The 22,512-nt window shown below is 40.8% G+C and overlaps 1 protein-coding gene across 10 annotated transcripts in view; it reads left to right on the forward strand.

Moving 5' to 3' along the window:
- The window catches only part of csde1 (cold shock domain containing E1, RNA-binding), a 62,142-nt gene that overhangs the window by 26,042 nt on the left and 13,588 nt on the right, over window positions 1-22,512 (forward strand). For 6 of the 10 annotated variants that reach the window (XM_034173330.1, XM_034173333.1, XM_034173332.1 and 3 more), the window contains exons 2-12: window positions 2,676-3,373; window positions 10,016-10,201; window positions 10,777-10,975; window positions 12,216-12,382; window positions 14,863-14,949; window positions 15,121-15,218; window positions 15,302-15,383; window positions 16,615-16,743; window positions 16,894-17,019; window positions 17,147-17,362; window positions 17,545-17,685. In XM_034173330.1, the coding sequence (XP_034029221.1) occupies window positions 10,037-10,201; window positions 10,777-10,975; window positions 12,216-12,382; window positions 14,863-14,949; window positions 15,121-15,218; window positions 15,302-15,383; window positions 16,615-16,743; window positions 16,894-17,019; window positions 17,147-17,362; window positions 17,545-17,685 (1,410 nt within the window). In that variant the 5' untranslated portion in view covers window positions 2,676-3,373; window positions 10,016-10,036. Of the gene's footprint in view, window positions 1-2,675; window positions 3,374-7,647; window positions 7,929-10,015; window positions 10,202-10,776; window positions 10,976-12,215; window positions 12,383-14,862; window positions 14,950-15,120; window positions 15,219-15,301; window positions 15,384-16,614; window positions 16,744-16,893; window positions 17,020-17,146; window positions 17,363-17,544; window positions 17,686-22,512 lie in introns of all 10 variants that reach the window. The other 4 variants (XM_034173336.1, XM_034173337.1, XM_034173335.1 and 1 more) reach the window with 3 other exon arrangements.

Here is a 22,512-nt window from a genome sequence, read left to right on the forward strand (position 1 = left end):
CATGTAGACACACAGCAGGTGATCTGAATGTCACGTCTGTCTGACAGGACACGTGTGTCCTGTGAGTGGCGTGCCGCAGGACTATATGACAAGCCAACAGTGCGACAAGTAAGCCACTTTCAGTCATGTATCAGCAGAAATACGCTGTAACAAACAGTTTCATCAGTTATGACAGCGCTTTTCTCTCTTTTTAAATATATTTGTCTGGTTGTTGACTTTAGCCATTTCACAGACCTGTTTATAAGACAGTGATTGGACCGCAGTGGTAAAGATTCCATCTGGTAATTGGCGCTTGCAGGTTCGAATCCCGTGAGTAGCATTTATTTTATTTGACCACGGGGTTCTGTGTTGTCCCCTTTTTAATTATTATTTATATTAACTGATTATACAGCTGTTTTTTAATTTAGTTTTCTCCACATCAGCGGCGAGATGTGGTGCACCACATCCCAGCTGCTCGCACTGTGTTCCTGCTCGCACGACACCGTTGTGTGCATGATACCGTTGCAGCGGGATTTTGCACGCCTGCCTGTCGGCTCAGTGTTTTCGTGGTTCGCCCATACGAGCTGTTCCGCTGTGATTTGCCCTTATTTGTACTATGTGTGAAGGGGCCCTTAATTTTGTAGCATGAACTGATGCTTGTAAATTTGAGAATTGTTACAGTATTGTATTTGAATCCTCCCAGAGATGCATGGGATGGGCCAGTTCAATGTATTCTCTTTTGAGCAGAAAAGCTATTGTTTCTGTGGTCTGCTCACCCAGTTTGTTTTTAAAGAACTGTATTTAGGCCAACAGTATTCTCTCACTCTGGGTCTCAAAGTGGTCCTCAAGGATCCACCTGACTAGCATATGCAGGTGCTACCAATGAAATACTAACAGTACCCCTGAATGAGCTTAGTCAGGTTGTGGCAGAGAGAGATGGAAAATACGTTGCTTAATTGGTCCATCAGGATCTGTTTGAGACGCCCTGCAAGTCTGACTTGCTGGTAAAAGAAACTTCACTTTTTTGCTGCACAATTGAGTTTATATATCATGGCTGATAGGTGGTCATAACCTGCTCGTTGAAGATGTCACTCAACTCAAATGTTTTGTAAACAAGACTGACATCCCCAATCAAGAAATATCATGACCAGAACTGAAAGTATGTACAAGGTCTTGTTGATCCACAGCTTGTGTGTTGTCTGGTCAGTTCAGCTGCCTGGCATTGTGGTCAGTTTTCAGAGGCATGACAGGAAAGCCTAATGTTGTAATATGGATATAGTATGTGGGATGTAATGTCATCACACTTGAGTGTCTGGGTGTTTTGGATGATTTTGTGTGCGCACAGTATCATTGCATGATAAACATTTGATGTTTGCATTGTGGGTATTCCCTGAATAGTAGGGCTGCAGCTATTGATTATTTTAGTAATTGAGTATTCTATCAATTATTCTGGCGATTAATTGAGTAATCGGATAAAAAGTACTTTTGCGGGTTTTTTTTTTTTTTTTTTTAAACATCAGTAGTCCAGGGCTCTTACTAAGCAACAACACAATGTCGCTGCGACAGTGACATTTTGCTGGAATGCCGATGGGATGTGGCTTTTTGTTTTTTCTCCAACTTGTAAAATGTAACCATTTTATATATATATATATATATATATATATATATATATATACACACACCTATATATAGGTTGATGGACTGGGTCCCTGCATGATGATTATTATTATTATTTTATTTTTTTTTAAACCCTCTTTCTCTGCAATTCAGCAGATGCATTTCAGCTGGAGGCCTTGCAGTCAGGTTTTTTTTTTTTTTTTCTTTCACTATTTTATTTAAGCTACCGTGTTTGTGAAGCATTGTGTGTTGCCCAAAAAAATGAAAATTAAAAAGGGAAGAAGACTCAGTGCGAGTCTGGGGGAAACACAGAAGAAAGAGTGGACTTCTGCTGTTTGTCAATGTAGCCGGGGATGGAGCTGTGACTCGCCCGGTCTGACAGCCCCTCATTCTGGGTAGAGAGACGGCCGCCAGGCCAATAGTCACTCCCCATGTAGAGCGGCTCGTGTGTTTTTTTTTTTTTTTTTTTTTTTTTTTTTTTTTTTTTTTTTTTTTAAATAGACAAACACACTGCTTCACTTTAAATGCGCAGTAAGTATTTCAGATGATCAGCGTGGACCCTCTTTCTCTTTTTTGTGTGTGTGTGTGTGTGTGTGAGAGAGAGACATTGGAAAGTGGCAGCTATCATTGCTAATTTGATTAGCTGTTATGCTCTCGTCTTCTTTTTTTTTTTTTTTCTGGGGACGTTGCAGCACAACACACAGGCCTGGCATATGTACTACAACGTTAAAGAAGCTTCGAGGCACAATTTTCCTCGAACATTTTTTTTTTTATCGAATTATTCGAGTTGCTCGACTAATCGTTTCAGCCCTACTGAATAGTAAATTGAGTCACTAGTTTCTTTGTTCTGTGCATAAATTTGCATATTGTCATGTAGTGATTTCTCTTATAATGTGAGCAGGATAACTCCAAGACAATAGAATACAGTTTTGAAAAGGTGGTCTTAACTTAGTGTGCTTAAAATGTTGTCTGTTCCACCTGTTTGCCATTTAGGTATGATGTCATACATGAATATACTAATTACAACCTTTTAAAGTGTTGATGTAAGCATTAAACAAATGTACTCTTTTCTCCAACAGTATGAAGTGAAACGGAACTGAATTTTTGTACCATCCGCAACTACTTCAAGTTCAGATCAAAAACAAAAAAAGGCTGAAGAGAAACTTCCCAAAACAAGAAACTGGTTCAAACAGCGAAGACACAGAGTCAAAGGATCACTTCAAACACACGAAGTAACTACATCCTGCAACAACCAAAGACGAGCGCATCACCCCAGTTAAAACGTACACAGAAGAGAAGAAAACCTCCACACGAGCATCTCTGACAAGACAATAAAACTGATCTGAAGCCAGAAGTTTGTGCCTACTCAACAGCTTTGACAAAGCACACGTCCCAACGCTGCTCCTAGCCCTAGCCCCCATCTTCACCACACCACCGACTCTCCACCAGGCTGTGGAGTGGGCTCCTTTCTGTTTTTTTTTTTTTTTTCTTCTCTCCCCCCTTCCCTTCCCATAGTTCCCCATCTTTCCCTTCCTCTTCTCCTTTGACTGCTCATTTCTTTCTTTTTTTTTTAAATTCTCTTCTCTCTGCAGTGTTATTGTACCTGTTTGCCTTTTTTTGAGCTAGAGGTCTCTCCCTTGGTTTGCTTTATGCAACAATCTACAATTTGTGCCAGAAACCTGTAACAGGTGTGTTTGGACAACTGTGTGTGAAGAAATCTGCAGTATCTGCATCGTCATCAAGATCCCAAAAACCACAAGAAAGACTACGTTTTAAGGTGGGTCTCAGTAGTTATAACTTTTGCTATATAGGACTTGTATAAGTTGTAAACTCATGTATTCAGATTGTGCTGTAGGATTTGTGTGACATCAGATATTTTAAAAGCCAATGACAAACCACTGATGACATGAATAAATCCACGGGAGAAGAGAATACTTTAGTGTGTCACGATGAAAACAATCAGCACATACACATTTCTTTCCCAGAAATAAGTAGAAATGGCACAAGCAACAATAATACCTAAACTCCACTAGCCATGGCTGTATTACATCACAGTTGTGCAGTGTTTGTCAGTGGGCTAAAGCTCACCTCCTTAGTTTCATGAAATTCAGGATATATGTTTATTTTGACCCCAAACCTTGTATCTATTTTATTTTGTGAAATGACTGTTCTGCCAAAATTTGGATGGTCATAACTTGGAAACCAGTTGTGCAGTGTAGACTCTTTGGAAAGGAAAGGACACCAGTAATTTAAATTTTGCAAACATTTGGAACAGTTTTGGCATCATAGGTTTTATGGCTTGTTTTGAAATGCTGCTCCAAATTCCCTTTCTTTGGTAAAGCTACATTTGCAGTGCAGATGAGACAGATGGATTTTCTGTTTGAATAAACGAAAAAATAATCCTCTTCCCACTCTAAATGGAAAAATAAGTTTTAGGTTTGTTTTTTTAAATGGCTTCCGCTGTTATGTCTTCTTCTATGGCGTTTAATGGCAGCTGGCATCCTTATTGGTGCTTTGCTGCCACCTTCTGCATCAGTCCGTTAAAGCAGCACTAAATCCTTAGTGTTTTTTTTTTTTTTTTTTTGTTTTTTTTCTCCCATGCGATTGACTGGTTGGGTACACTAGATATAGACCAAAGGTTGTCATTCCAAAATTGATCCAAATGTTTGAAATAATGCCGGATTTGAATTCCTGGTGTTCTCCCCTTTCCAAAGATGTATTGTTTGTCCAGACTGGATAATTCTCCCTACCGCATACCGAACCAGAGTGCATTGGTTCATCAACATCCGGTTTTATTTTTCAGTCAGCCAAATTTCTGGTCCCATTGTTTACAAAGCTTATTCGATTTTCGCAAGAGTATGACAGTGAAAGCTTGTAGAGGAAGTGATGTTGCCGTAGTGATCAACAGGACAGCTATGGTATGGACACAGGATGTTGAAACGGTTGGCACTGATAGCTGTTATGTCTGCTTATCAGCTTATTTGCTGTTTTTGGACAAGAGACTCAAAAGACACAAAGGTAAGTTTGGCAATCAGCTGTTTAATAACCGTTGTGTGAAAGTATGAAATATTGAAACTTACAAAGCTCTGTAAAGCGAGAAGCAGCTTTGCACTACAGGACAATATTCTCTATGTGCTGCTTAACAAGTGAAATCCCCAGCGGGATGTGGTTGTTACAAGATGTTTTTTAAGCTTGGTTTGTCCAGTCTGGTTTGCACTTATTGGATATACAACCCCTGGCAAAAATTATGGAATCACCGGCCTCGGAGGATGTTCATTCAGTTGTTTAATTTTGTAGAAAAAAAAGCAGATCACAGACATGACACAAAACTAAAGTCATTTTAAATGGCAACTTTCTGGCTTTAAGAAACACTAAGAAATCAAGAAAAAAAAATTGTGGCAGTCAGTAACGGTTACTTTTTTAGACCAAGCAGAGGGAAGAAATATGGAATCACTCAATTCTGAGGAAAAAAATTACGGAATCATGAAAAACAAAAGAACACTCCAACACATCACTAGTATTTTGTTGCACCACCTCTGGCTTTTATAACAGCTTGCAGTCTCTGAGGCATGGACTTAATGAGTGACAAACAGTACTCTTCATCAATCTGGCTCCAACTTTCTCTGATTGCTGTTGCCAGATCAGCTTTGTAGGTTGGAGCCTTGTCATGGACCATTTTCTTCAACTTCCACCAAAGATTTTCAATTGGATTAAGATCTGGACTATTTGCAGGCCATGACATTGACTCTGTGTCTTTTTGCAAGGAATGTTTTTGCTCTATGGCAAGATGCATTATCATCCCCAAACATCCTTTCAATTGATGGGATAAGAAAAGTGTCCAAAATATCAATGTAAACTTGTGCATTTATTGATGATGTAATGACAGCCATCTCCCCGGTGCCTTTACCTGACATGCAGCCCCATATCATCAATGACTGTGGAAATTTACATGTTCTCTTCAGGCAGTCATCTTTATAAATCTCATTGGAACGGCACCAAACAAAAGTTCCAGTATCATCACCTTGCCCAATGCAGATTTGAGATTCATCACTGAATATGACTTTCATCCACAGTCCACGATTGCTTTTCCTTAGCCCATTGTAACCTTGTTTTTTTTCTGTTTAAGTGTTAATGATGGCTTTTGTTTAGCTTTTCTGTATGTAAATCCCATTTTCTTTAGGCGGTTTCTTACAGTTCGGTCACCGACGTTGACTCCAGTTTCCTCCCATTCGTTCCTCATTTGTTTTGTTGTGCATTTTTTATTTTTTGAGATATATTGCTTTAAGGTTTCTGTCTTGACGCTTTGTCTTCCTTGGTCTACCAGTATGTTTGCCTTTAACAACCTTCCCATGTTTGTATTTGCTCCAGAGTTTAGACACAGCTGACTGAACAACCATCATCTTTTGCAACATTGCGTGATGATTTACCCTCTTTTAAGAGTTTGATAATCCTCTCCTTTGTTTCAATTGACATCTCTGGTGTTGGAGCCATGATTCATGTCAGTCCACTCGCTGCAACAGCTCTCCAAGGTGTGATCACTCCTTTTTAGATGCAGACTAACGAGCAGATCTGATTTGATGCAGGTGTTAGTTTTGGGGATGAAAATTTACAGGGTGATTCCATAATTTATTCCTCAGAATTGAGTGATTCCTTTTTTTTTTTTTTCACTCTGCTTGGTCTAAAAAAGTAACCGTTACGGACTGCCACAATTTCTTTTTTTTTTTCTTGATTTCTTATAGTGTTAAAGCCAGAAAGTTGCCATTTGAAATGACTTTTTTGTGTCATGTCTGTGATCTGCTTTTTTCTCTACAAAATTAAACAACTGAATGAACATCCTCCGAGGCCAGTGATTCCATAATTTTTGCCAGGGGTTGTATTTTTAACTCTGACTATGCCAGTTGGCATGCATCCGGAATAATGGCTGACTGTGAATCTCTTCAGAATTATGTAACTCATAAAGCACCCTCTGTGGTGGCTCGGGTGTGGCGGTATGCGGTAGAGAGAATTTGGTTCAGGAATTATGGTCATTTTAAAATTTGGCGGTCACACGACTTTCTACAAATTTTACATAACGCGTCTATCTCGAAAACCCTTTATCTGGTTGACTTGAAATTTTGAGGTTTGGTGGTCAAAACCAACATATTCTGAGGTAATGAGATTTAGGATCCCTCTTCCATTGGGTGATTTGGTGTGGAATGACCCCATTGTAGATGCTTTTTGATTGCATCAGAAATGCTGCAGTGCCTTTTTAAAGCACCTCCCAGAAGCGGCGTGCCTCTGTGGGAAGAATGCATGTTGAGTCTATTTTTGACAGGAGCAGCGTCAAGATGCACAGGGCAGATGGGAAGTAAACACATGAATGACATGGTTGATCCAGTCAGTTGTCAAAAATGACAAAAGTTAGAACATACACAAATATAAACAATATAAATCCATAGAAGTATGAAAATGGCAAAATCGACAAGTAAACTAATGCTCTGCTTCAGACACTTTGTCAGTGGGTTTTGAAACTGTGTGCATGACTGACCAAAACCACAGCGCACATGTGATGTCATCAAGCCACACCTGGTGTAATCGGCATGTTTTTATTTACTACAGTTCCATTTATGTATGAAAGGAAAAGGATTCAAATCTCCAGATAAGAGAATTAAACTTCCACAAAATCCAGCTTGTTAGGTGTTAAGCTTACCTTTAAACACAAGAGACTATGTCCAGGTACAGGAGCTTATGACATTCTTGTATCATTCTATTCCAACTCAACGAGTTAATCGTTGTAGTCCAGATTGTCAGTTTTCTGAAAAGTCCATACCACGTTGGTCTTTGCTTGAATAGAACCTGTCCCATCTATGAACAGTAAACTCATTTAATTCTAGCTTGTTTTGCTTATCTAGAGACCCTGCACTTTCTTCTTTTATAGTTTCAAGACATGTTCTCCCACATTTCCCTCCTTGTGGAGAAAAGCCCACACAGTTCTCCTTTTTATGATACTTGGCTCACTGGCTGGCCTATCTGCCTCACCCATTGTGTTTGTCCTTTTCTTCACCCTTGCAGACATCCAGTGGTGTATCACTGAGTGGTTCCATTAAGGGGGAAAAAAATATACTACTTAAGGCCCACCTCCTCCAAAAAAAAGAAAAAACCCAAACAAACCTCTAATCAGTTTCCACAAGTGCTCAAGCAAGTTTTGTCCACATTAATGAGAAAATATGGGCAGCCCCTGGAAAGGCTTTGTTGAGTTTACCTTGCCTGCGTCGCCGCCCACTGCATTTGTTAGCGCTGACCTGAACAGCACCTCCCCTGTTGGACTCAGCCTTTCGCCTTACGGGCGATCCGTAAGTTCCTCTTTTCTACATGCCATCTCCCTGCTCCATTTGACTACCCGTCCACACACCTTGCCCCTGCATCTCCCTCTGCTGTGAATGGCCTTAATTTTATTTTTCTTCTTTCCCCATCTGTTTCGGGCCCCCGAGTTGAGCCTCTTCTGGACACATTGTTGCAAAGTGAGGGGCATTTAGCTGATTCGGTTGAAGAAATTTGGGACTTTTTTAAAGTCCTTCCTTCTTGGCATCACTATAATCTGGCATGAGCTGATATTGGGCTACCTTTTAATCATGTAAATAACTTTATGGACCTAGAAGGTGGAGAAAAATCACTTTCAGTACAGCTGATTATTAAACACGACCATTGCACTGCGTGATTTCGACACTAAACGATTTTGTCTTCAATAGACCGGCTGTCTGACGTGCAGTGGCCTATATTTAAAATTACAATTATTCCTGTGAATCTTATTTTCTGATTTGTCAAACAAAACGATCTGCTTGTGAAATGTGGATCTGTTCCTGTCCTGTGCTAGAGGATATTAAAGGGTGGAAAACATGCCACAAATATTTTTACTTGTGCTAAGTGTAGCCAAATATATCTGTGCAGACCCACACAGAGGCTGCTCTGGGTCCCCATCATAACCCGTAATCCATCACCAACTGTACAGCTATTTGATCTTTTCATTTGCATTTCTTTCTCTTCACCTTTTAGTTCTTGGATTGTTTGACCTTGAATGGCAGCCTTGTATTCGCACCATTTCTCTTTGACATCTGCAAATCAGCTGAATTGTACAGTTTCTACTGTAGTGTGACTTCTATTTGAATGTTTGCCTGGATGTTCATTTGTAAGGTACTGAGTATGAGGGTAATGGACTGCATTTATATAGTGCTTTTCAATCTCAATCATACACACAAGGTTGCCAGGATGCTTCTATGCAGGCACTCAACAAAACACCAGGAGCAACTGGGGGATTAAGAACCTTGGCCAAGAACCCTTAGTAACTTTTCATGCATGGGTTTGAACTGAGGATCCTCTGGTCTCAAGCCCAACACTTAACCACTAGTCCTCCCCCGTAATCCCCCTTCTACATTTACCTTGTAAGATATTGGGGGTGTGATGGATTGACTTGGTCTCGATTGCACACATCATGCTTGTGGAAACAGTGAGTAGTGTTGGTTGTGTGAACTTTGTTTGGAGGTTAGCTTAGCGGGCTGCTAAGCTGTAGCTCTGCAGTTTCCCAGATAAATGGCTGGTCAGATGTAACAATCTGCCCATCTTTAAAAGGAAAATGTTCAGCTCCCTCAGCTTAAATGCTTACTGTTGCAGCAAAATGTACCATTTTTATGTTTTTTTTTTTTGTTGTTTGTTTTTTTTCAGTAAGACCTGCCCACTGAGGGGCATGGATTCTAAAAGGTGTTCCCAGGGTTTTGTAAAATGGCATGTTCACTTCCAAAAAACAGTGATACTTTTTTTTTTTTTTTTAAGTTAGGATTTCATTTTATCTATAGGTTTCGGAAAGGCCAAATGAGTCAATCTTTTCCCGTTTAACATAAAAACGAATGATGTTAAGCTAGGTAAATTTTGATGTACTAAATCAAGCCAACAAGCAACTTTGTTTTGCTGATAATATACCTGTCTGCCATCTGACATGTCTGGTTGTGTTGCAGGGAATAATCTTATCACCTGCATTACTAAAATATGAATTGGATCAGCTGTGGTTGAGGTTACATATCACTTAAAGCTTAGGCCCTGCTGCTTCATATTATAAATATTATCAGCTCCTTCAGAAGTATAAAACTCAGCAGATAAGGTCTTGTGCTGTTTTTATTTACCTGTTGCAGGTAATCTTTTTTTTTTTTTTTTAATTTGATGTCATCAGTTACACAAACCTGTGTATTTGCATGTAGAACCTTGAATGCTATAAGAATAAGCAAATTGGGTGCTTTTTTTTAAGACTTCTGAGAAGCATAATTATGGTGGTTTTTCATATCTCAGATGTGTAAGGGACAGCAGGTGGTTTTTTGATCATAACTGACATGAAGAAAGAAATTCTTTACCACTGGGCTGTTTTCTCAAAGCTATTGCCTCCTTTCAACAGTATATCCAAGTCATAGTCCCAATGTCAAAAATGGAAAGGGGTTCCTCTGAGCCTCCAGTGGCTCGCAACACTGGCTCTGCCTCATCTGCGTCTACTGGCCCCATGGCTATCCCCCGTTCATCATCCATGTCTTGCCACCCTCACCCAGGAAGTAAACACAAGCGGACTCCATTATATCAGAGATCAGTAAGAGGGCATGTTCAGTGATATGGACACTGACTTAACAGCCCTGTGCCTTATGCTAATGGCATGATTTGTAGTTGTGTGAACTTTTAATAGAGGTCATGTGGTTTTATTGTACACTTAAACTGTTTTGGTTTTACTGACATTAAAATAATGAGATGTCTTATTTGTAATCCAGAATTGCATGGTGTGTGGGGGGGAATTTGATTTGATGAACTAAAAACCACTTGGACTGTTTAGATCTTGGTGCATGAGACAGACGTTTGCAGTATTTACACTGAATTACCCAGAACGTCCATTTGCGCAGCCATTGTGCTTTGCTTTGATGACCAAACAGCCCCAAGAATGTTCTAACATAGTATGTGTCTGTGTGCGCATTTATTCCTTCCACCCTAATTCATCTGAAGTATGTTTGTTGTTTTTGTTTGTGCTTTTTTTTAATGTTGTAGTAGTATAATTTCTATTTTAAATATATAAATTATAAAGGCTTGGCATCTGACATTCTTCATGGCATTATCCATTAGCTACCTTTTTAAATGAATTGTCCTTCTCCTCCCCCCCCCCCCCCCCCCCCCCAGATGAGTTTTGATCCAGGGATGCTCCATAACAACGGACACAGTGCCTATGCCAATGGCACCGGCCCTGGCATTAGAGAGACTGGTGTGGTGGAGAAGCTGTTGACTTCTTATGGGTTCATCCAATGTTCTGAGCGTCAAGCGCGTCTCTTCTTCCATTGCTCCCAGTACAATGGCAACCTGCAAGAGCTTAAAATAGGAGGTAAGACGACTGCTTGTCAACCAGACTCAAGTCCGTCAATTCTGGCAAGATGATGGAAATAGTTTTCAGTAATTGAGTTGTTGGTCTGATATCATGTGCTTAATGTAATTCAGTAGTTCATCATGTAAGAACCCCTCTAAATCTTCCAACATTTACCGTGTTATTTTTATATATATATATATATATATATATATATATATATATATATATATATATATATATATATATATATATATATATATATATATATATTATATATATATATATATATATATATATATATATATATATATATATATATATATATATTCGTGTGTATACGAGGTCTATTAGAAAAGTATCCGACATTATTATTATTATTATTTTTTTTTTTCAAAAACCACGCCTGTCGGTTGCGTCATTCGCCTGTGAGCAGGCTTTGAGTGAGGAGTGGTCCAGCCCCCTCGGCGGATTTTCATTGTCAGGAAATGGCTGAATGATTTGGGCTTTTTTTTCATCAGAATTTTTTCAGAAACTGTTAGACTGGCAGCTGGAAACCATTAGAAAAATTTATCTGGCTTTCGGTGAAAATGTTACGGGCTTGGTAGAGAATAAGGAGTGTTACTGTCGCTTTAAGGACGGCCCCCAGCGGCTATGGGGCGCGCCGCTCTCCGAAGCCGCCATTGACAGGCTGAGTGAAAACCTGTAGCTTATGAACATTTACTCATTAGAGTGAGAATTCTTGATGCTCTATTTTTGAACCTTAAGACTGACTTTGTTCAGTTCTTGATCTGTATTTCAGATATCTTCCACAGTTCAATAGTTTTTAAATGCAAACCACTGAATGGATTTCAGAGTCAGTATTTAAGTAAAATGCACTTGTCTGATATATCAATATCCTTTCTGAGTAGATTAAAACCCTTAAACAGATGTGACATTTCTGCAGTGTAATTGATCTCACTTACGCATGCCCCACGCTCCCACTGTTTCCTCTAATTTCTCTGTTATGGAATCACATCCCTGGATAATGAACCTCCTAGTTCAGGTCATAATTAAGTATGTCGCAATCAGACTGTCTGGAATTTTGGATTTATTTTATATGCATTCAGTAATAAATGACTGATAATTCATTTAGTATTCATGTTGTTGAGTGAACTATTACTACATGTTTGCTGCTTTAGCCTGCATAATAATTTGCAGGTCTTTATCTCCTTATGTGAACCTGAGTTGTCCTTGTTAAGTGGTGTTTTGTTGTTCACAGATGATGTTGAATTTGAGGTGTCCTCTGACAGGCGCACTGGTAAGCCCATAGCAGTGAAGCTGCTAAAGATAAAGCCAGAGGTGCTGCCAGAGGAACGCATCTCGGGCCAGGTGGGGCCAGACCTGCACGTCTATCCATTTACTGTGCTGCATGGTTATATTCATCCAGTTAAGGAACACCGTTTCATATTTGGTTCTGTCCTTGTCTGTCAGCTTAATTCCTTCCTTCATTGCCCATCATGCTTTGGGGCCAGGATTTATTTATCAAATAATCTTCAGCTGCTGGTTTTGGTGTGTGGGTACTGTATTTTCCAGGGTATAAGAGGAAAGAGTCACATTTATCACTTTATGTAAGAAGAAGCAAAATGGATTACATCCCTTTATTATATGGCTATGACGCTACCTGCGCTCTGATTGGCCGATTTTCTGTCTATTTTCCCATATCACTATTACCATGGCTGTCGGTCCAGAGATTGTTGACTTTGTTTATAACTTTCACGTCACAGAATAAAACAAAACACAAAGCAAACGAAGAAAATGGAGGAATTAAGAGCAAATGAGCTTGAAGTGGACGTGCAAAATGAAATGCAACAAGATAAATACAGTTCCAAACAGATTGAAAACTTCGTTACAAACCAGAAAGCTAAAAACACAGATAAACCAAGTCGGATATGAACATACTTCATAAATATCTAAACGGCATTGGAAGAAAACACAAATGAAAGCTTACCAGCTAACGACCTTGACCAAGCAAGTTCTTCATGGAGGTGAAGAAAGCAAACTGGTCTGACTACGAATCCAAAACTGTCAGCAGCTTTCATATTCGGGCGATACAGTAAGTTTTTATATATATATATATATTATTGACCTTGCTTGCTCAGTTACTAATCCTTTAGTATTATTCATTTATAAGGCACACGTGCTGTTAAACAGCAGAGCTAACAAGCTAATTGTCACTGTAGCAGCACATAATGAGGGTAAACTGCTTCCCCCCCCCCCCCCCCCCAAACACTGAACAGATGACCATGCGAGTGCTTTCTATATATTTACAACAGAAACCCTGCTTTAGCCATTGGAAGATAAAAGCCAGTTGTTTTTGTTAAAACTGCATACTGCTGCTTTAAGCCACTGAACAGGTAAATGTCATTTTAAACTCCTTTCTTGGTTTGTTTATAAAATAAGCTTATTAATTTTCTTCTTCTTGTACTTTCAGATAAGACCAAATAAGGTTTCTTTCAAATGGAGGGGGGGGGGGGTCCAAAATGTGGTCTTCCAGTTAAAAAAAAAACAAAAACAGATTAAGCTATTTCTTCAGAACACAGAATGAATGTGTTTTTATCTGGAGCCCGACATGAGGAAAGCTCAAAATAGTAATGCCATCACGATCGCTCATTTAACCAACGCTCTGTTTTGAACATGTGCTAAAGTAATAATCAATAATCAAGACCTGTTAGGAAGTTCGTTCATTCATCTTCCACCGCTCAGTCCAATTAAGGGTCGCAGGGGGGCTGGAGCCTATCCTATCAGTCATAGGGCGTGAGGTGGGGTACACCCAGTACAGGACGCCAGTCTGTCGCAGGGCCACAAACACGCACACCTACGGACAATTTAAAAATTCCAATCCACCTAACCCGCATGTCTTTGGATGTGGGAAGAAACCCACGCAAACACTGCGAGAACATGCAAATTCCATACAGAAAGGCCACGGGAATTGAACCCACGACCTTCTCACTGTGAGGCAACAGTGCTAACCACTATCCACCGTGCCGCCCCTGTTAGGAAGTGTCCACCTCTTTTTTTTTCTTTTTTTTTTTTTAAAGATGACAAGGCAGTTTAAAATGGTGCGTTTCTCATTTTGAGGGGAGGTGATGGTCTAGTGGTTAAGCTTTGGTCTTAGGACCAGAGGATCCTCTGTTAAAATCACTAAGGGCCCTTGAGCAAGGTCCTTAATCCCCTAGTTGCTCCTGGTGTGTAGTGAGTACCTTGTATGGCAGCACCCTGACATCAGGGTGAACGTGAGGCATTAGTGTGTAAAGCACTTTGAGTGTCTGCAAATGGAAAAGTGCTATATAAATGCAGTCCATTTAAAGTGTAAAGCAAATTCGTGGTCGTGAATCCTGTTTTTTTTTTTGTGGTCCCCCCATATACAAGCTGCCCTGGACTGCATTTCACAGGGCCTCTAAAACCTAGTTTAAACTTATACTCTGGAAAATACTGTATATGAAACTTAGCCAGTTCAGCCATTACTTAAAGTTTTGTGTGTGTCTGTATGAATTACAGTTTCATGCTGAGCGAGTACACACAATCAGATTCTTTGGCTGTGCTCTAGAATGTAAAGTTTATATTTTTAAAATTGGTAAATAATTCATGAAAGGAGAAACTGCATATTTAGTAAACTATAATCAGTACTCTATTATACCTTGATCAGTGAAATTTATGCTGTTGTTTTTTTTTTGGGGGGGGGGGGGGGGGGGTGATCAAGGTTTGTGCTAATGACTATTCTGTAGGCAGAAGTTGAAGTCCTGAACTTGATTAGAAATAAGCGGAATAATTTTTTTCATAACCAAAAAGTTTGATTATTTGAGCAAAAAAAAAAAAGAAGTTTGAGCTTGAAGTTATCGCTCAACCTAAAATATTGTTTCCTGCAGGTTGTGTCAGCAATCCCAGTGCACTTGGATGGAAAGTCTGCTCCTGGCCAGGTGCCCACCGGCAGCGTTTGTTATGAACGAAATGGGGTAAAATCTGTTATGTTCCATTTGTGAAATGTTCTTTAGTATTTGAGCTCCACCACAACATATGATGGATTAGCCTTCACTTATTTTGTTCACTAAACTTTAAAGAATTCTTGAAGTCACTGTGTGCCCCCAAAATGTTTCAAAGTTTGATAATGGTATGACTTTCTGCAGGAGGTATTCTACCTGACCTACACTCCCGATGATGTGGAGGGCAATATGCACCTGGAAACCGGTGACAAAGTCAGCTTTTACATGGAAACCAATAAACAGTGAGTCTTGAAACTTTGTCTCAACAGCTGGATTGCACAGTTTGCCTTCTAATTATATGGTGGCTTTTCTTCCCTCCCCCCAGTACTGGTGCGGTCAGTGCGCGTAACATTCAGCTTGTGAAGAAAAAGCAAATGAGTTGTCAGGGTGTAGTGTGTGCCACAAAGGTAAGGACCTAATATTTTATCAATTGTTGCATCATAAAAAAAAATACCCCAAACCTTTCTGATTATCATTGTGGGTTTTTTTTTTTTGTGGAGGGGGGGGGGGGGGATGTCTATCTCAGTGTATTTGGGGGGAAAAAGGAGATGTATAAATCACATTTGCTACACCATCTACAGTTTTATTTCAACATTGGAGTCGCATTGTTTTTCCTAATGAAAGTGAATGAAGAAAAATTTATCAATTGAGCAACTGAATCAGTGTGCAGCCCCCCCAACATACCTCAAAGTGGAGCCAAAATAACCCTTTGTACTCCGTTACTGGGGAATCTTTTTGTAATTAAAAAAAAAAAACTCGTCATTTTGCTTGTCCGTTCATGGAAATCTTTGCGGACCTTTGGGGCAGCTTCACTTCTGGAAAGTCCTCAGAGTATGTCGCAGATTCTTTACACAAGTTGTGACCATATGCAGAATGTTGCATCTGTGGAGAATTAACTGGTAACGTGAGGAGATGAATATCCAAGGACCCAGGCTCAGTCAGTTTAGTCTGATTATTGCGATATCTCTCACCCTCACCTGTCTGTCTACTTTTATTAACATTATTTTCAAATAAAACCTTTTTAAAGTGAGGTTTAGTCTTAAGTATTTTTGCAAAACTATGTCTTCAATAAGAGTACCTTTAATATTTTTGGGTCACTATGGTTGTGGTTGACTTTTCATGGTATAAGGCATGATTATCCTGAGAGCAAAAAAAGAAGCCTTTTGTAATGGTGCATTTTCTGTTCAATACGCCAGCGAAAATGGAATAGTATTGCAGTATACTTCAGGTTAGGTCTGGGAGTATGCACTGGTACAGTGTGGCGCAGCACCCACCATATGATAGAACCACTTTGGATCTTGAATGTCAACCAACCAAACAGGTCCATCCCTACCTACAGAAAGTTATGATATATCAGCTGCAGCCAGGTGAAACATAGGCGTCTCCTTGTCCTTCTCCAACCTCTGAGGTCTTCAGAACTGTGGTATCTGCGTGCTGAAATACAGCACCTGATCAAAATGTCATAGCTGATGCTCCTTCACAATGCAAGTAATCCCGTCTCCCTAAATAAGTCATTCCAGTGTTACCCAAGGTTCTTTACAGTATATTCCTACAGCAAAATACTATATTTATTTAACTAGTGTATGTGCTCCTAGACTGGCAGTGACTGATTATGTTGCACCATATCTTATCTTTCAGGAGGCCTTTGGGTTCATTGAGAGGGCTGATGTGGTGAAGGAGATATTCTTTCACTACAGTGAGTTCAAAGGTGATCTGGATTCTCTGCAGGCTGGAGATGATGTGGAGTTCACAATCAAAGATAGAAATGTATGTTCTCTTGCTTCTTAACACCCAGAAATATTTCAAATTTAGGGAAATGCACTTTTTCATCTTGTAATGTTTGTAGTCACTCATGGGAAATCTTGTTAATTATATTCGTTGAAACTGGAATGAGATGTTTTGTCTCTGTGGCTGTAGGGCAAGGAAGTAGCCACGGATGTGAGACTGCTTCCCCAAGGGACAGTCATTTTTGAAGATATCAGCATTGAGCAGTTTGAAGGCACAATTACTAAGGTCATTCCAAAGGTTCCCACCAAAAACCAGGCAAGTAGAAAAGTCTTTAGTTTCATATGTTTGAAGAGACGAGGCTCAAATTCTTCTTATCATCACCACCATCCATTTGAATCTGTCTCACACTGACCATTGATGACTTCTCTCCCCTTTTCCACAGAATGACCCTCTGCCAGGCCGTATCACTGCCAGGATTGGCTTTACTGACAAGGAGTTGCCTTTTGGTGAGAAGGATACAAAGTCTAAGGTGACACTGCTGGAGGGAGATCATATACAGTTCAACATCTCTACTGACCGTAGAGACAAACTGGAGAGGGCTACCAACATTGACGTCTTTCCAGACACGTTCAGCTTCACCAAGGAGACCCGTGAAATGGTGAGCAATGTGGAAGAAGGTAAAGTCTGTGGTCAAATCAGTGTCGTTGAGTTGATTGGGAACAAGTGCTTGTTAAGTTAAACTGCAACAATCAAGGCCACACTGGCCTGAAAGTAGGTTCATTTGGGCTCAACTGAATACCTTAAACAGATAGTAACCTTGTTTCACCTTTCTTCTTCTAGGGGGTGATTGCTGCTATACGCGATGGCTTTGGGTTTATTAAATGTGTTGATCGGGATGCCAGGATGTTCTTCCATTTTAGTGAAGTCCTTGAAGAGAGCCAGCTGCACATTTCGGATGAAGTGGAATTCACTGTTGTGCCTGTAAGTTCTTTGCATACACCGCTTTCTGTCCGCGTTGTCTTGATGAAACTTTCTTGAAAATTATTGGGGGCAAATCTATATTTTGTACAGAAACGTCGAGGAGGCTGTGAATTGTTTGCTCAGTGGTGCATGTTAAGTTTCAGTCCCACCACGTGTAGATGAGTTGACTCACTTCGTGCCTGCTGGCGTGTACTGAGGTCTTCCTTTTAAGACAATAAGCATTTGAGGAGGAGAATGAGTGCTGCTTTGCCTCACTGATAGAAATTGAGAAAACAGCAATGCACTCCATACGTTGTCTTGTTTGTTTGGAAGCGCAGTGGCGAAGAAGCTCGTCTCCACAAATCTTTGTGGTCACATTGGTGCTTCAGAACTAATCTAGTTCACTCATGAATTAGATAAGTGTGACTTGTCAATAACGTCCGTTTCTGGTTGCCACAGCTGGGTATTTGTCTTAATATTATCTATACCTTGCGTCCTTTCCTCTACACCTGTCCAGATTGTCCTACCTGCGCTGTCCCACTGATATTCTCGTTGTTAATCCCGTCCATCCTCATTACTTCAGACAATTGCAGCTTCTTCAACTCTGCCAACTCCAGCTCCATCTTCTCTTGTCAAGCTGCTGTTTGTTATACAGCAGCATGTCTCACTACAGTCTTGTAAAAGTTCCCTTTCACTCATCACTCCACCCTGTCTGCAATTTCTTCTTCACCTCTGTACTACAGTCTACTTTAGACACTAGACCCCAAGTATTTGAATTCACTTACAGTGAGGAAAATAAGTATTTGAACACTCTGCGATTTTGCAAGTTCTCATGCTTAGAAATCATGGAGGGGTCTGAAATTTTCATCTTAGGTGCATGTCCACTGTGAGAGACATAATCTTTAAAAAAAAAATAAAATCCGGTAATCACAATGTATGTTTGTTTTTTTTGTGTGTGTGTATGTTACTGCTGCAAATAAGTATTTCAACACCTGCCAATCAGCAGAAATTCTGGCCCTCAGAGACTTGTTAGTCCGCCTCTAAAAAGTCCACCTCCACTTATTATTCCAAATTAGAAGCACCTATTTGAGGTCGTTAGCTGCATAAAGACACCTGTCCACCCCATACAATCAGTAAGACTCCAACTACTAACATGGCTAAGACCAAAGAGCTGTCCAAAGACACCAGGGACAAAATTGTAGACCTCCACAAGGCTGGAAAGGGCTATGGGGCAATTGCCAAGCAGCTTGGTGAAAAAAGATCAACTGTTGGAGCAATTATTAGAAAATGGAAGAAGCTAAACATGACCTGTCAGTCTCCCTTGGACTGGGGCTCCATGCAAGATCCCACATCGTGGTGTATCAATGATCCTAAGAAAGGTGAGGAATCAACCCAGAACTGCATGGGAGGAGCTGGTCAATGACCCGAAGAGAGCTGGCACCACTGTTTCCAAGGTTACTGTGGGTAATACACTAAGACGTCATGGCTTAAAATCATGCATAGCACGGAAGCTTCCCCTGCTTAAATTAGAACACGTCCAGGCCCGTCATAAGTTTGACCATGACCATTTGGATGATCCAGAGGAGTCATGGGAGAAAGTTATGTGGTCAGATGAGACCATAATAGAACTTTTTGGTCTTAAATCCACTCGCCGTGTTTGGAGGAAGAAAAATGCTGAGTACCATCCCAAAAACACCATCCCTACTGTGACGCGTGGGGGTGGATGCATCATGCTTTGGGGGTGTTTTTTCTGCACATGGGACAGGGTGACTGCACTGTATTAAGGAGAGGATGGATGGGGTCATGTATTGCGAGATTTTGGGGAACAACCTCCTTCCCTCAGAGCATTGAAGATGGGTCTTCCAACATGACAGTCACCCGACGCACACAGTCTGGATAACCAAGGAGTGGCTCCATAAGAAGCATATCAAGGTTCTGGAGTGGCCTAGCCATTCTCCAGACCTAAACCCAATAGAAAATCTTTGGAGGGAGCTCAAACTCTGTGTTTTTCAGCGACAACCCAGTAACCTGGCTGATCTAGTGAAGATCTTTATGGAGGAGTGGACCAAAATCACTGCTGCAGTGTGTGCAAACCTGGTGAAAAACTACAGGAAACATTTGACCTCTGTAATTGCAAACAAAGGCTACTGTATCAAATATTAACATTGACTTTCACAGGTGTTCAAATACTTATTTGCAGCAGTAACATACAAATAAATTAAAAAAAAAATCATACATTGTGACTTCCGAATTTTTTTTTTTTTTTTTTTTTTAGATTATGTCTCTCACAGTGGACATGCACCTAAGATGAAAATTTCAGACCCCTCCATGATTTCTAAGTGGGAGAACTTGCAAAATCACAGCGTGTTCAAATACTTATTTTCCTCACTGTACTTTCACTATTCAACTACTTTCACTATCTCCTTCACACACAAGTACACAACCTTGATGCCATATCTCCACCTCCCAGGCTAGTCTCAACCTGCTCTCTACTCTCGCTACATCAATGTAGGTGCGACCTGACCAAGAGTACACACCTGTGATCTCTTCTTGCAAGAGTGCACGTATATTCAGACATGAGAATTTTCAGGGTTTTTGGGTGTGTGTTAAGGACAATCTGTATGAAGTATTTCTTACTTTTTCAAGTGTCTGGTTGGCTGCCAAAATAGGGCTTAAAATTAATCTAATTTTGCCTAAAACCATAGAGTTACATATATGAAAGCTAGAGTGAGGACTCGGTGCCTGGCCATGTGCCAGTGTCGCTGACAAATTTGTCCGCCCTGCCTTAACTGCGCATGTGTCATTAGCCGTGGTTATCACATCGTTTCTGCTTAAAACTGCACACCAGTCAGCGACGGATATCTGAAGCTTTTGTACAACAATCATTTCCACATAAATTCGGCATTATTTTATAATAAGATGGGGGACCGATCAGAGCGCTGCAGCACATCAGACTCAAGACATGCTGCTGTGCCTCTGTCATTTTGGAGTGTCAGTAGTGACTCACCGATTTTGAATCACCTCGTTTCTGCTTAAAACTGACTCTAGAATGATTTAAGAGGTTTTACTTTGGCATCTGATGGTTAATAATCACACTATTCCCTTTGATTGCTTTGGCTGTAGAAAGTCGATTTCGGACGATTCGCTGTGGTCCGAAATGACGCATCAGCGGTGAAGGCAGGGCGGACCGGTTTTTAGGGGGGGACCGTTCAGTCGGCAAAACCGACCAAGGAGCATGCTGTGCCGTTACCAAAGAGCCCAAACAGTTGTCCCTTTGTTTTTTTGTTTGTTTGTTTTGTTTTCTTTCTGGCCTCCACATTCGCTCAACACACGCTGTATTGCACGTCCAGGTACTTGTGTCCCTTTTTCTCCTCTTTAGTCATGGCGGCCGTGTCAGCACGGCATCGTTGCATTAGCTGTATAGGGAGTCCTCACTCTAGCTTTCATAGATGTAACTCTATGCCTAAAACCCAGGAGCCCCCACAGCGGGCCCCAGAACCCCGGCTGACTCTCAGGATGTCTCATGCCTGATACAAGGAAATAAAGATGAAGAATTAAAGTGTTTTCTGATCTGCCTGAAAAGGAATTTCAATTTTGAGTGTTGGAACATGTGGCTGCAGATGTGGGAAAGGGAGAAAAGGTCTCTAGTTAGTATCACTAGCAAGGGCCTCTAGTGTTGTTGTTTAGAGGTGCTCAATGGTGTGTGTGTATATGTATGTATATGTACACTCAACAAAAATATAAACGCAACACTTTGGTTTTGCTCCCATTTTGTATGAGATGAACTCAAAGATCTAAAACTTTTTCCACATACACAATATCACCATTTCCCTCAAATATTGTTCACAAACCAGTCTAAATCTGTGATAGTGAGCACTTCTCCTTTGCTGAGATAATCCATCCCACCTCACAGGTGTGCCATATCAAGATGCTGATTATACACCATGATTAGTGCACAGGTGTGCCTTAGACTGTCCACAACAAAAGGCCACTCTGAAAGGTGCAGTTTTGTTTTATTGGGGGGGGGATACCAGTCAGTATCTGGTGTGACCACCATTTGCCTCATGCAGTGCAACACATCTCCTTCGCATAGAGTTGATCAGGTTGTCAATTGTGGCCTGTGGAATGTTGGTCCACTCCTCTTCAATGGCTGTGTGAAGTTGCTGGATATTGGCAGGAACTGGTACACGCTGTCGTATACGCCGGTCCAGAGCATCCCAAACATGTCCGGTGAGTATGCCGACCATGCAAGAACTGGGACATTTTCAGCTTCCAAGAATTGTGTACAGATCCTTGCAACATGGGGCCGTGCATTATCCTGCTGCAACATGAGGTGATGTTCTTGGATGTATGGCACAACAATGGGCCTCAGGATCTCGTCACGGTATCTCAGTGCATTCAAAATGCCATCAATAAAATGCACCTGTGTTCTTCGTCCATAACAGACGCCTGTCTATACCATAACCCCACCGCCACCATGGGCCACTCGATCCACAACAATGACATCAGAAAACCGCTCACCCACACGACGTCACACACGCTGTCTGCCATCTTCCCTGAACAGTGTGAACCGGGATTCATCCGTGAAGAGAACACCTCTCCAACGTGCCAAACACCAGCGAATGTGAGCATTTGCCCACTCAAGTCGGTTACGACGACGAACTGGAGTCAGGTCGAGACCCCGATGAGGACGACGAGCATGCAGATGAGCTTCCCTGAGACGGTTTCTGACAGTTTGTGCAGAAATTCTTTGGTTATGCAAACCGATTGTTTTAGCAGCTGTCCGAGTGGCTGGTCTCAGACGATCTTGGAGGTGAACATGCTGGATGTGGAGGTCCTGGGCTGGTG

The sequence above is a fragment of the Thalassophryne amazonica genome, chromosome 6 (genome assembly GCF_902500255.1).
Source record: "Thalassophryne amazonica chromosome 6, fThaAma1.1, whole genome shotgun sequence".
Lineage (NCBI taxonomy): Eukaryota > Metazoa > Chordata > Actinopteri > Batrachoidiformes > Batrachoididae > Thalassophryne > Thalassophryne amazonica.